The sequence below is a fragment of the Anabrus simplex genome, chromosome 3, assembly GCF_040414725.1.
Source record: "Anabrus simplex isolate iqAnaSimp1 chromosome 3, ASM4041472v1, whole genome shotgun sequence".
In the NCBI taxonomy this organism is placed as follows: Eukaryota; Metazoa; Arthropoda; class Insecta; order Orthoptera; family Tettigoniidae; genus Anabrus; species Anabrus simplex.
The window spans coordinates 344,322,015-344,337,617 of record NC_090267.1 but is presented as its reverse complement, the minus strand read 5'-3'; the positions used below and the strand labels follow the sequence as shown (position 1 = coordinate 344,337,617).

Here is a 15,603-nt window from a genome sequence, read left to right as displayed (position 1 = left end):
TTTTCTCTCATTTAATAGACAGTATTAAGTTTTTTTTATGTGTAAATTCATGTTGAAATAATGTAGATTCTTCAACAGGTTTAGCAAGGGGCGAGAGCTTAAGAATTGATTTATTTGAGTATAAAAAAATGTCACTATTAACAAATTAAATTCGGAGGTCCCCAAAATGTTGTTATACTATTATTTTACTGTATATGATAGTAAATAGGGAGAGGATGAAACCCAAATTGCTCAGAAAGGTTGACTATAAAGTAAAACCAGTATAGTTGGTCCGTTATTGGACATTATAAATTTTCGAGCTAACTCATTCCTGGTTGCCAGCATTTTGCCTCAGTGTGCTAAGTTGGGCTCATCAATTGGTAAATAGCACACCTACCAAGATGCATGGCTAGTGCATACCGCAGAGGCCACTGCGTAGACTACTTGGAACCACCGGCAGTGCCAATGCATTATGAGAGACTTTGTCTCATTTTTCAGAAATTGATGTCTGCCTGGCCATCAGATGATATAAGCCTAGATGTTAATTCCCATAGGGAACCTTATTCTGATTTGGAACAAATATTTCATGTTAATCGTGCCATTCCTACTGACATTGTAATGTATGTTCATTTCAGTTGGAAAAACCACTAAGACAGTCTTTCTGAGGATGTAAAAAGGCAGGTGGAGAGTGACTCTCTACCATTATAATGAAAACTCCCCAATCTGATTGTGACTGATGGTATGCAAGTGGGTCTACCATTACAGTAAAAATTCCCTAACTCAATCTTCATATGAAAAACGATGTTTCGTGACTTCCCCGTCGCGTTTCTAGGGTAACGTTAAGAGCTATGCAATTTAATACAATCTTGCTCCCAACATGTACAATAGAATTCCGTAGCGAAGCACGGTACATCAGCTAGTATATATATGTACTTCCAGGCAATGCCTTATTCCATTATCACCTTTATTTTCTAAACTTTTATTAGAAAATAAGACATTGCAAATTCGATCCACTGTATGTTTTCATTTCATAATCATTTTTCATCACCATTTATTTTAAACTCTAGTCAGTGGATACATTTTGATATTTTAATTATCATCTCATGTCGTCCATTTTTTACCATTAGAGGCCAATGATTTTAAATGTTAGGCCCCTTTAAACAACAAGCATCAGCATCATTATCATCATAATCTCATCTCTATGTCTAACCTGAAGAACACCAGCGGTCGATGGGAGCAGAGAACCAGCTCTGTCCTCTGTTATGCGCTCGCACATCCAGCGGGAAATGGCCTCTCGTTCAACCTGGCGGGTTAGGCCGGGTGTCGAGTATTTATACGATCTTAGAGTTCATTCTAGAAGTTGCGAGACATAGAGTTGTCATCCGGGGAGCAGGAGAGTCAGCTGATTGTCCAAGATGGCGGTCAGTAAGTGCAAAACAAGGCAGGCAGAAGGTAGTGTAATATGAAGTACACAAGGTAAGTTCGGGGCATCACAGCTCAACTTGAAGCCAATACTTTTAATTAGATGGTGAAAGTGCTCACTAACTGTTCTTAGAAGTGTACGTAAACTTCATTGTTTTAATATTGCAGTTCATTAGCAACTGTCTGTGAATTTGCATTCAGTTTATCGAAGTGGAGATATCAAGTGCACAAATACATGAATGCGTACGGCTAATTTGCACATTACTGTTGCATGAATTACAAACTGCCTTTGAAAAAAGAAAAGAAGAAGAGGGAAACTTAAGTTCAAGAATGGATTAGTAGAAGGGCATTGCATGGTGCATCTAACAACTTGTTGAAAGAAGTAGCTGGAGAGGATTTGTTAGCTTATAGGTTCATAAATATAGAGAAACTGTAATATTTGGTTTGCATTCCACTTATTGTTAGAAGCATTCATTATTATATGCCAACAGTTACACTAAAAATTTCGAGAAAAATACACATGCTCTGTTTTCAAGTTGATTTGCCTATAGGTCGGGGTTCAGTCGGGGCAACTAATGGAGTTAAGCCAGTCATTCCACTTATTGTTAGAAGCATTCATTATTATATACCACGAAAAATGCACATGCTTTTGTTTTCTAGTTGATTTGCCTACAGTTCAGGGTTCAGACGGGGTAACTAATGGAGTTAGTCAGTCACGCAGCGGAAAAGTGGACGCGAAAGTTGATGGTTCAGCAACTTAAATTTACTTGTAAGGAAAGTTAAAACTTGTCTGTCCTGACCTAATCATACGCAGAAAGTTGAAGGTAAGTCGACTTGCTTCAAATACTTAACTCTGGTAAACTATCCCCGTGTGAATTAGGCTAAAGGAGAAGGAACAAGTAGCGACTGCCTCGGCTGCCATGTTTCGATTCAACTCTCGATTCATAAATGAGCCGATTCATTTTGTACACTGAATCATGATTCATTCATTCATTTTGAATCACTTGTTCAGAATCTCCTCATCTCTAGTTCATATCAATCAATTATCTTCTGACCTGTCAAAGCTGGTGTTTTTCATCTATGTACTTGCCCTTATGACTCAAGGACTCTTAACTTGAAAAGTACTGGGCTGAGTAGCTCAAATGGTAGTGCGGTGGCCTTCGGAATTTAAGTTGGCAGATTTCATCCTGGCTCAGTTGGTAATATTTGAAGGTGGTCAGAACTCCAAAAACCATAAAAGTATTTAGTGGGATGTAAAGCCAGTAACATTATAAGGTGAGCACATATGTCACCATCATGTTGGCAGATTTACTAGCACTTAAAAGAACTCATGACACAAAATTCCAGTAAATTTAGTGAGACATAAAACCAATAATATTATTAATCATCATCAAAAACATGAAGGCGCAGTGTGAAGGTTACAAGACCCCTGGATTAGTCTGACATTGCTTCATACTAGTTTGTAATATTATTAATTACATGATAGTTCGTTTTGAGTTTTGATAATTACTTTATTGCTGAGGTTAAGATGCATTAAGACATTCATTTACTATTTGTATACATTGGTATCATAATCATTTTGTTAAATACTCAAATAACGTATAGGAAGATAGGAACATTGAAAGGAACACATAATAGGGAAAACACAATAACATGTCAGTGTTGGAAGAGGGAGGAATAGAAAGAAAACTGACCTCATCATCAGTCCCTGTTCTTTTACACCCATTTTATCTTGGCCCCTAACTGGCTCATTTCTGCTTTTCAGCTATATCAGGAGGGTGAACGTCAACGCTCATTAAGGGGCCATTGTAACAGATCTTGATTCAGTGTAACTTAAAACTTTTCAGTCTTTCCAACACACAAGTTTAGTATAGATATTACACTATAACATACCTGAAAAAAACAAACACAGTGTTAAACAACGAATAAAGACTAGTAAACAAAGAATGACATTTCATTCTTGAAAGATCATCATCAGATCCTATCAGATCACATTCCTATATGTAGAATATGTAATATATGTAGATAGTTACCACCCCCATACATGGATTTGTACACATCCTGAAATCTCATCTATTTGGACCTCCATAATTTAAAAAATCCATATCACCTCTGTATTTCTGTATCCTGATGTGCTTTACTTTGTCCATTGTGGCAACCTGTAATTACGGGAAGTCGTTTATTCATTCATTAAAATAAGAGTTTTGTCTGTACATTGCTCAGAATTTGAAAAGAATGGTATTTTTGTATCGGTCATGTCCACAGGAAAAAGGAAATGCACTTTTTACTTTTCCGTAATTTCTGTCTGTCTGTCTGTCTGTCTGTCTGTCTGTCTGTCTGTCTGTCTGTCTGTCTGTCTGTCTGTCTGTCTGTCTGTCTGTCTGTCTGTCGTCTGTCTGTCTGTCTGTACATGCATCACGAGAAAATGCCTGAAGAGAATTTAATGAAAATCGGTATATGAAGTCGGGGGGGATAGCCACTACTTAGTTTAGGGGAAGGCCAAAAATTGAATTCTCAAATATTTATATTATTATTGGTCCTATCAATAAATACTACATAACTAAAGTTATATAGAAGTAAATTTCCAATCATTTATGTCATATATTGTTACTGTACCGGCTTTGATAACACAGATATTCATGAATTTGTATTTTTGTTGCCAAGTCCATATCAACGCTGAACCACGAGAAAATGGGTTAACAGAATTTCAGTGCGACGTAAAGCAACTAGCAAAAAAAACTATATATATATGTATATATTATATAGGCTATTGTAAACATAAATATTCTAAATATTTGAGTGTGATTTGATAGAATCTGATTATGTTCTTTCAAGAACAAAACTTGTTCTTCTTCTTGGTTTGAATGTGCCTACTTTGGACCATGTTTGTTCAACTGTTGTGCTTTGACCATTGCCCAGCATTCTCGCATTCTCTGCCGGTGTAACTCCTTTCTCTGTCCAGGGAGTACCTTTCTTCCAGGGATTTTCCTGAAATCCATGGACTTCTTTCAGGGCATGTCGTACAGACCATGTATCTTGAAGATGTGTTCTTCCTAGTTCTTCAGTGTCCTTCTCAGTTTCTGTCAGCCAAGTGTACGAATCTTCTTGTTCTGCCAGAAGATGAACAGGCGTTTGATCAGTCGTTTGGGAGGCAGTCTTACTATATGGCCATAGAAGGCTACTCTCCTTTTCCTAGCACAATCAGAGAGCCTCTCTATATGTTTGTAGAGTTCGGAATTGAGCCATGTATGGAATTCCTCATCTTCCTTTACTGGACCTAAGATCTTCCTGAGAATTCTCCTCTCTCTGACTTCCAGTTTCTCCATCAGACCTCTTCAGTTCAATGGAAGACACTCCATGGTATACAGAGCTTCTGGTCGTATAATAATAATAATAATAATAATAATAATAATCGTATGGCCTCAGCTACCGTGTGCAGACATTTCAATTTGACGCCATCTGGCTGTCTGCTCGTCAATTTAGACGTTCCGTTTTACTCTAGGCCCCCACTAGATGGCAGACCGAGTAAACCGAAACTCTCTTGGGCGTCTATGGCTGAGATTTAATGAATTTTGTCGGGTAAACACCAAATGTGTCACCAGAGATCTTTTACATGCCGACATCGTACGACATGGAGTGTCGAATGGACTTTTTTCCGCCCTTCAAAAATCCGACTACCTCTGCCGGGTTTGAACCCGCTATCTTGGGATCCGGAGGCCGACACTCTACCGCTGATCCACAGAGGTCGTATGACTGACGTGTAATGCTTCAGTTTGTTTCATGTTGTTCTCTACTTAATAGTGTGTATTTTTGTTCCTTGTTAAACAGTGTTTTTTTTTACAGGTATATTATAGTGTAATATTTATATTTAACCTGTGTGTTAGACGGACTGAAAAGCTTTTTAAGTTACATTTAACTGAGTCGACACTGGAAAGTATGGCTTTCTTCTTAACGGATATTACTTCTTCATGTGGGAAGTATAGGATAAGGGGAAAGCTGGATAAACACAGGAGAGGGGAAGAGACAAAAAGATAAAGATGAATGAAAGTATTAAATCACAGGTAAACCAAAAAAAAGGTTACCCAAAGGTTCATTATATGGGGGTGAACTCATAAGTCATGGCAACTATTTCATATTCCTGAAAGTGTTCCAAAACTGAAAATCTAATATATACGTTTGAAAGTGTATTTTGTGACGTTGCCAGCAGCTTAGGCATAATTGGACCAGTCTGCAGGTGATCACATTCTCAGTATCAATCGTTTGGTGGCAGCAATGCATTTTGGAAATAACCACAGTTTGACATTGCTCATGGATTTGGGGATGAAAGGTCTTGCCATACCCTTCTTATATCCTGGTCATAATCCGCATGATTTCAGGCCCATTCCTAAGGTGAAGAAACTCCTACATGAAAAACGACTGCTAACTCACATGGCAATTTAACCGTAGTTTGGCATGATCTAGCACACATTATTGAATGTCATGTGGTTGATGGTATTCTTGATATTCCTCATTGATGGCCAAAATCCGTGCGTTTTCTGAGATACTGTTTGAAGGAGTTCAGACAGCTTGTACATGAATAAAGTGACGATTTCTGATGTAATATTTGTTCTGTCCATCCTCCAAAAGATACATGGCCCATCTGGTAGCACCATTACAAAATACGTACCATGTACTTTCAAGTGAATATATTAGATCTCCATTCTGAACAGATTTTCATTAGATAGTTGCCTTGACTTATGTGTCAACCCCCATAAGTAATTTGAAGATGGCAGTGTATGAAAATATGGGGATTTTCCTTGTCCTTTTGAGTTTTTGTATTACAGTGGAACCTCTATATCTCGAATCACCTCTGGAGCTAAATTTTATTTCGAGTTATCAAAATTTCAAGATATAGAGGATACCGTTTGTGAGCATGTACAGCACATAATTGAATCATATGTATCTACGGGCTTATACTGAATACATTATTTTTAACAGCACTTAACATATACAAACTAACTCTTATTTTATGGCATCACTTTAAGTATAACACTTATTATAGTAACTTTTTAGAAGACAGGATACAGTATATACAGTAGTGAAACAAGAAACATACCTCCGTTAACACCTTTGGAAAAATTCTGTTGGTCTCTTGTGTTTGTTACGGTTAACCTTTCCTCCCTTCACATTGAAACTTCTCGTCAATACCATGCAGCTGAGATTCATAAATGGAGCTCATCATTCACAACTTCGGGGGTTGCTTTCGTACGTGACCAGTAATTAATTTGTATCCGAGAAACAGCGAGGCTTCTCCGATTTTCCGATCGCTGGAAGTTTTAGTTTTTTTGTTCCTGCCATATTAGCTCCCACCATCATTGTAAACCTTTCTTTACTTGTTAACTGTTCCTCACAAACCACAAGTGCTGTATTGCACAGTTAATGTTACACAAAATTTGAGTTACAGAGTATTTTTTGGATTATTTTTTGCTTCAAGGGAGGAAAAGTTTGCTTCGAGAAATCGAGAAATTTTTGTAACCAAATTTCGAGTAATAGAGAAATAAATACATGTGAAGAATAGGTCAAACGGCCGGGAAATTTAAGTTTCTTCGAGTTACTGAAAATTTGAGTAATGGAAGTTCTATATATCGAGGTTTGACTGTGTTTCTCCCTCTTCCCACATTGACCTGTCACTGTGTATTTCCTATTATGTGTTCCAATCTTCCTATATACTGTATAATGTGATTTGCACTTGTTTGTTCCTATCCATTACTTGTTAAATTCTTAGATGAGAAAACTGACAAGAACAGAATTTAATTGTATAGGAAACAGACAGAGAGCAGAGACTAACCTGATAGATACATATTTATAGTCCTTCTCATAATGGATGATAAGTAATATTAGATGATCTCTTATATTTTATCTTTTTGTATTATTATAATTTTCCAGTCCACCTCTGATTCTTTAATTTCTGCACAGGGTATTTTAGCAACACCTGACTACAGCCATACAGGTGAACTGCAGACACTAAACATGAAGTTGCGTCGTGCTCTGGACCTGTATGCTAATGTTGTGCATGTAAAGAGCTTGCCTGGAGTTAAATGTCGGCATCAGAATGTAGATGCAGTTATTATCCGCGAACAGACTGAAGGAGAATACTCCGCCTTGGAACATGAGTGTGTCAAGGTTAGTATTCTTTCATTTCATATTCACAGTATTCATAGTCATTGACCTTTGTTTATCTCCTCCTGTGTTGCTATATCTGTACGTGACTTAAGAACAGCTTGAGAGCTATGCTGAGAAATCAGCATCAGACACAAACACACAATTGGTTTCAGCCAGTATCACCATAGCATACTTGCTTTGGTGTAATCCTGTCAGTTCAGAAGTCTGTATTCACATCCCTCCCCTGGTGAAATTTCATTCTTTGACTGGTGCTCTCATACTGGTCTTAAGCCACGTACAGATTTAGCAACACAGCCTCACAAAGCCCATTTTAATTAGCCTGTGAAATGATGTGATCGGCTAACTCCAGCAGCTGATAAAATTACAACGGTGTGAGATACTGATAATTTCAAATTATTTATCAGCATAACCAACGCTCATATATCCAGTTCACGCTGTTTCCAACCACCATTTATATTTGTATGCATTAGCATTAGCCATATAATAAATAAATATCTGAAGTTATGGAGGAAAAAGTATGGTATTGTATGTGGAACGTCAGGAAGTGAGAATTTTGAAGTTGCTCATTAACAGCAATCCCAGCAGACTTGTTGATGTACTGTATTTGTCTAGTAAAGCCTGTTTGCATATCTTGCTATCTAATTATGAATTTTGTTTTTATGTTTTAGGGTGTGGTGGAGTGCTTGAAAATAGTAACAGCTGAGAAATCACAGAGAATTGCAAAATTTGCATTTGACTATGCAATTAAGAACAACCGTAAGAAGGTAACATGTGTGCACAAAGCAAACATTATGAAACTGGGAGATGGTCTGTTCCTCAAAAGTTGTCAAGAGGTGAGTGATTTAAAATTTGTTGTTAAATTGCAGTGCATAATTTTGTATACTTACAGGAGATATCAGATCCTAAGATTATTTTATTTTATCTTGTCTTTCTGTTCTGAATAACCTTCAAGTTTTTTCAGTCATTTGAACAAATACAAATTCATGAAAACACTACAACATACCTGGGAAAGAAAGTGAATGACATTTCTCATTCTACAAGAGCATCCTCAGGTTTTATCAAATTATCTAGAACCCATTTTGAGTGAATATATAGTGAGCTAAAGACATTCCCTGGGTTGGGAAGGGGGTGTCAGCGAGGAAGGTCTCGATTTGTCACACAAGGTGCCCAAAGGAATATCTCAAGGGTGCGGCCGAAGGGACAGAAGCGAACAGCTACGAGGAAGACTGAGATAAATGAATTAGTTTTGGGATTCTCCTTCAGCCAACCTGGACCTGACAATTCTTGAGTGATTCCAGTGGTGAAACCGCCCCGAGAAAGCTAAGATTTCCATTATAGAGCTGTTTTTGAGCCAAAACAAGGATAAATCCTAATTTAATTTATCAAGCATCTTAGGCTTATAACTTGCAATGACTGAGGTTTTCGTGAAGGAAATACAGTGGTGTTGTTTGAGTCATCAGTCCACAGACTGGTTTGATGCAGCTCTCCATGCCACCCTATCCTGAGCTAACCTTTTCATTTCTACGTAACTATTGCATCCTACATCTGCTCTAATCTGCCTGTCATATTCATACCTTACCACCTACACTTCCTTCAAAAACTAACTGAACAAGTCCTGGGTGTCTTAAGATGTGTCCTATCATTCTATCTCTTCTTCTCGTCAAATTTAGCCAAATAGATCTCCTCTCACCAATTCGATTCAGTATCTCTTCATTCGTGATTCGATCTATCCATCTCACCTTCAGCATTCTTCTGTAACACCACATTTCAAAAGCTTCTAGTCTCTTTCTTTCTGAGCTAGTTACCGTCCATGTTTCATTTCCATACAATGCCACGCTCCACATGAAGGTCTTCAAAAACATCTTTCTAATTCCGATATCAATGTTTGAAGTGAGCAAATTTCTTTTCTTAAGAAAGCTCTTCCTTGCTTGTGCTAGTCTGCATTTTGTGTCCTCCTTACTTCTGCCATCGTTAGTTATTTTACTACCCAAGTAACAATATTCATCTACTTCCTTTAAGACTTCATTTCCTAATCTTATTTCCTACATCACCTGCCTTCGTTCGACAGTAAAACCTCTAGTATTAAAAACTTCATTTTTTGTCCGTATTGACTCAAGATTTTACAATGCTTAGTAAAGCTAAAGGTTCCACCTATTCAATACGTTATCGTAATGGTCTATTTAGAACATCACATATTTATTTAACTTATCATAAAATACATCTTTGGGACCGGTTTCGGCAATCCACTATGCCATCATCAGCCATTGAGTTTTTTATAGCAAGGAACATTCAAAAATTTAAAAATATGCAATAGCAAGTCCTATTCTTACATGAAAAACATTAAAAATATAGCTAAATAGCATAGGCCCATTGTACCATACAAATAACATGTCTTTTGAAAAATACAATATTATATAGTGCATCTAAAATAATTTTTATATATAATTGGCAAAGTCTATAATTTGGTATACCTTATGTACAATAGAATCATGTAAAATTGATAAAAGAATCTACTTTTTCCATTTAAACCACAGTTTCAAAACAACAAGTCCTATTTTACATGGAAAATATTAAAACTTGGCTCGTTAGTATTAACCCTTTTTTATGTTATACAAGTAACATGTCTTGTTAAAAAATATAGTATTATTTGGTGCGTCTAGAATTGTTTTTAGGTGCTTAAAAAGACTATGGTTTGATATAGTTGATACACAGGAAATTTTTCTATAAAATTGATGAATGTTTCTATAAAAACCTCTGTCATTTTTTAAACACAGTTTCTTAGTTCCTCATAATATGTGACTTGTACTGTTTTAGATAATAAATACAGGTTCTTCTTCCTTAAAACTTATTGACACAACAGTCTGTTTGACTATGTAAGGAGTACCAGATTCTGATGTGTTTTTCTTGTTTGAGTATTTGAACCTAGCTTCTAGTATTTTCCAATGTAAATAACTGTGTGGCTGAGGCCGAAACTATGGTTAAGATCTTGAATATTATTTTATGTGCCAGATGGAAATGGGCCGTAAATAGTGTTAATCTCGAACCAGTACGGACCTAAAAAAGGAAATAGTGAAATGAGTATGAGTTATTGAGAACGATACGCGGTACTATAGAAAAGAATTGAAGATATGAAACTCACCTCAGGTTGAATGTAACAGCCTGCAGAGAGAGTGAGGAACAACTGCAGTCCTTTTTTAGGTCTGTACTGGTTCGAGATTAACACTATTTACGGCCCATTTCCATCTGGCACATAAAATAATATTCAAGATCTTAACCATAGTTTCGGCCTCAGCCACACAGTTATTTACATTGGAAAATACTAGAAGCAAGGTTCAAATACTCAAACAAGAAAAACACATCAGAATCTGCTACTCCTTACATAGTCAAACAGACTGTTGTGTCAATAAGTTTTAAGGAAGAAGAACCTGTATTTATTATCTAAAACAGTACAAGTCGCATATTATGAGGAACTAAGAAACTGTGTTTAAAAAATGACAGAGGTTTTTATAGAAACATTCATCAATTTTATAGAAAAATTTCCTGTGTATCAACTATATCAAACCATAGTCTTTTTAAGCACCTAAAAACAATTCTAGACGCACCAAATAATACTATATTTTTTAACAAGACATGTTACTTGTATAACATAAAAAAGGGTTAATACTAACTAGCCAAGTTTTAATATTTTCCATGTAAAATAGGACTTGTTGTTTTAAAACTGTGGTTTAAATGGAAAAAGTAGATTCTTTTATCAATTTTTACATGATTCTATTGTACATAAGGTATACCAAATCATAGACTTTGCCAATTATATACAGTATAAAAATAATTTTAGATGCACTATATAATATTGTATTTTTCAAAAGACATGTTATTTGTATAGTACAATGGGCCTATGCTATTTAGCTATATTTTTAATGTTTTTCATGTAAGAATAGGACTTGCTATTGCATATTTTTAAATTTTTGAATGTTCCTTGCTATAAAAAACTCAATGGCTGATGATGGCATAGTGGATTGCCGAAACCGGTCCCAAAGATGTATTTTATGATAAGTTAAATAAATATGTGATGTTCTAAATAGACCATTACGATAACGTATTGAATAGGTGGAACCTTTAGCTTTACTAAGCATTGTAAAAGTAAAACCTCGTTAATTCGAAGTCGTTGGGACTCAAAAATCGGGCTTCGAATGACGTGATTTCGAATTAACCGCCAATTCGCAATTCAGAAGTACCAACCCTTGCTGCGTTACAAAATATTCTAAGGCCCGTTACTGCATGCAGTTAACCTTGATTCACAGTTTATGCCTTTCAAATGCCATGAAAAAAGAACTATTTCCAAAATGTATCCAAGAAGGTGCATTTACATTATTCAAATAATGCACTTGGATATCTCGCTGGCAAACATAACCTCACGCAACGAAAGAAAGAAAGAAGAAAAAAAAAAAACACAATTCAAAGACGAGAAATCTATGCTGGCTCCCATGTGCAAGTACTTTATTTATTGAATTACTATACTGCAAGCATTTTAGATGCCTTGTATTTACACAGAAAGTGCCCGATGTCCTTAAAATTGAACTTTCCTATGACTATCCTTGTACGATTTCCCGCCATGGCACTTCACTTGTACTTCAGAAATGTAAACACTTGCTGCGTCACAAAGTATTCTAAGACTCATTAATACATGCAATCACCTCGATTCACGGTTTTAAACCTTTCAAATGCCATGGGAAAAAACTACTTCCAACATGTATCCAACAAGGTGGATTTACAATGTTCAGATAATGCACTTGGGTAAATAACTTACAAACATAACCTCACGCAACGAAAGAAAAACATCACACAATTCAAAGATGAGGATAAATTATGCTGGTTCCCCTGTGCAAATGCATTATTTTTTGGATTTCTGTACTTTTTGCATTTTTAGATGCTTTGTACTGGCATGGAAAGTGCCCGACGCCCATGACATTGTGGCTTATCGATCTTTCCTATGACGAGGGGATAAAGTTTCTCGCTTCCATGTGCATTGCAACGCACTACAATGACCCCCATCCCTCACACTTGTACGATTCCCCGGCTGGCACTTTCATTTCTCCTTTAAAACCATATGATCGTTTGGGCTCGCATTGAAATAAAGTAATGTAGTTTCATCGGCAATGACAATATTGTTCGGTGCCTACGAATTTATTATATGAGCCACGTTTTTGTTTTTTTTCGTCAACTGTCGGCATCGCCAGTGTTCGCGGATTCTGTTTTTCCGCACACTGCCCGTTGCGTGATATTACGGCGTTCCTTAAAAGTTTGAATACAAAAGAATTCTGATTTCATTCAACTTAGTAATCATGAAGCGCACTGTAGATCCACCGAAATGAGTGTAAATGCGGAAAGCTACGGCACCATTCCACGTTAACATGATAAATTTAGAGTTAAAATTACTCTGTAACATACTACTGTTTTAAAATGTAAAAGCAGTGTCGAATTAAAAGTCTAAATTTTGGTAATGGGGCCGACATTGTACTTCGAATGGAAGATAGGAAAACTTAAAGGGGTCCACCTTTTCAATACAAAAATGTTATAGTTTATTTATAACATGTATTTGCACTTGGAACTAGTTTCGACGCTGTTTGGCGTCACCATCAGCCAAAATGTGGGAAATAGGCCAGCATGTAGGCATTTATATTACACAAGGCGTTACATTAAACAATACACATCTTACAAGGAGATAAAAACGGGGACGAATATAGAAACAAATGAATCGTTGAGAAAGCAAAAGTTGTACATATTAAAAATAACCTTAACCACACATCTTGCAGTGCGAAAATATTCTTCTTGAATGATTCCTGAATATAAAACACACGCGCACACATTTCTGAAGAGCCAGCAGGCAGGATAAAGTAAAGTGAAACCTTAAGAGTTCTTCTGAGAAGAGTTCATCGTTTTTTTATGTTCCGACTAACTAATGAAGTCTCCCTTGAGTTTCTGATAAACATACACAACAGGAAATTCTCCTTCACTCTCAACAATAGCTATAAAGACCAACGGTAAATTTCATTTTAAATATTGTGCAGAGACGTGAAAGCATGATCTTGAACATGATATGACTCTTTCATTTAACCCAATTTTTTACACAAGGTGTTACATTAAATAATACACATCTTACGAGGGGATAAAAACAGGGACGAATGTAGAAACACATGCATCGTTGAGAAAGCAAAAGTTATACATATTAAAAATAAGCTTAACCACACAACTTGCAGTGCGAAAATATTTGCCTTGAATGATTCCTGAATACAAAACGCACGCGCGCACACACTTCTAAAGAGCCAGCAGGCAGGAAAAAGTAAGGTGAAACCTTATGAGTTCTTCTGAGAAGGGTTCATCATTCTGTCTATGTTCCGACTAACTAATGAAGTCTCCCTTGAGTTCCCGATAAACATACACAACAGGAAATTAAACAATACACATCTTACAAGGAGATAAAAACAGGGAAAGTTATACATATTAAAAATAACCTTAACCACACATCTTGCAGTGCAAAAATATTCGTCTTGAATGATTCCTGAATACAAAACACACGCGCACACATTTCTGAAGAGCCAGCAGGCAGGAAAAAGTAAAGTGAAACCTTAGGAGTTCTTCTGAGAAGAGTTCATCATTTTTTCTATGTTCCGACTAACTAATGAAGTCTCCCTTGAGTTCCTGATAAACATACACAACAGGAAATACTCCTTCACTCTCAACAATAGCTATAAAGACCAAAGGTAAATTTCATTTTAAATATTGTGCAGAGACGTGAAAGCATGATCTTGAACATGACATGATATAACTCCTTCATTTAACCTAATTTTTTACACAAGGTGTTACATTAAACAATACACATCTTACGAGGAGATAAAAACAGGGACGAAGGTAGAAACAAATGCATCGTTGAGAAAGCAAAAGTTATACATATTAAAAATAAGCTTAACCACACAACTTGCAGTGCGAAAATATTTGCCTTGAATGATTCCTGAATACAAAACGCACGCGCGCACACACTTCTAAAGAGCCAGCAGGCAGGAAAAAGTAAGGTGAAACCTTATGAGTTCTTCTGAGAAGGGTTCATCATTCTGTCTATGTTCCGACTAACTAATGAAGTCTCCCTTGAGTTCCTGATAAACATACATAACAGGAAATTCTCCTTCACTCTCAACAATAGCTATAAAAGACCAACGGTAAATTGTATTTTAAATACTGTGCAGAGATGTGAAAGCATGATCTTGAACATGATATAACTTCTTCATTTAACCACCTTTGAAAGTCTCTCTCTATATTACATAGCTTCATTAACACACCATTCTGTAGATGCACAAAATAATCTTGTAATCTTCACAGGTCCGGTATTCAGCTCGACAAGAATATAAAATTGGTATTAAGGAATACGTTTTTGAGAGTTTGGAGGTTGACTGTGCCAGTATTTGTGGTGTATTGTTGCAGCGTTACGTGTAGGGTGGGGGCAGGTTTCTATGATGTTTATTGCGGGACATGAGGCGGTAAAGCTATGGCGCGAGATGAAGAGGAACAGAGCGTGTTGGATAGTTTAGGTCTGGGGAGCGGCCATTGTTGGATTAGGAGGGGAGAGGGGAGGAGCGGTAGGGGAGAAGGAGGGGAAGTATGGAGGGTGATGTGGTGAAAGTGTGTGGCATGACAAAGTATTATGCATAATCTGAAAGACAGATCTGTTTTTCGGGATATTCATGTTTTTGAAAAATTCAATGAGAAAGTCGAATAGGATCTTTGGTTTCTCTGAGATATCATTTAAGTTTAGGTTGGGATTGAAATATTGGTCTAAATGAATATAGAGGTTTTCAGTGACGTCTAGGAAAGAACCTTTGTTTAGAATATCTAAAACCTCAAGATCTTGATTTATTTCAGTAAAGTTGTGCTTAAATTATTTTATATGTAGGCCGACCGCGGAAAAACGGTTGTGTTTTATGGCATTGACATGTTCTGCATATCTGATTTTAAAGCTGTGTCCTGTTTGCCCTAGGTAAGAACTTT

The 15,603-nt window shown here is 36.6% G+C and overlaps 1 protein-coding gene across 1 annotated transcript in view; it reads left to right on the top strand.

The window, feature by feature from the left end:
• The window catches only part of Idh3b (isocitrate dehydrogenase [NAD] subunit beta, mitochondrial), a 108,780-nt gene that overhangs the window by 66,487 nt on the left and 26,690 nt on the right, over positions 1-15,603 (top strand). Inside the window, exons 5-6 of the mRNA XM_067143224.2 lie at positions 7,357-7,563; positions 8,232-8,396. Coding sequence (XP_066999325.2) covers positions 7,357-7,563; positions 8,232-8,396 — 372 coding nt within the window. The remainder of the gene's footprint in view (positions 1-7,356; positions 7,564-8,231; positions 8,397-15,603) is intronic.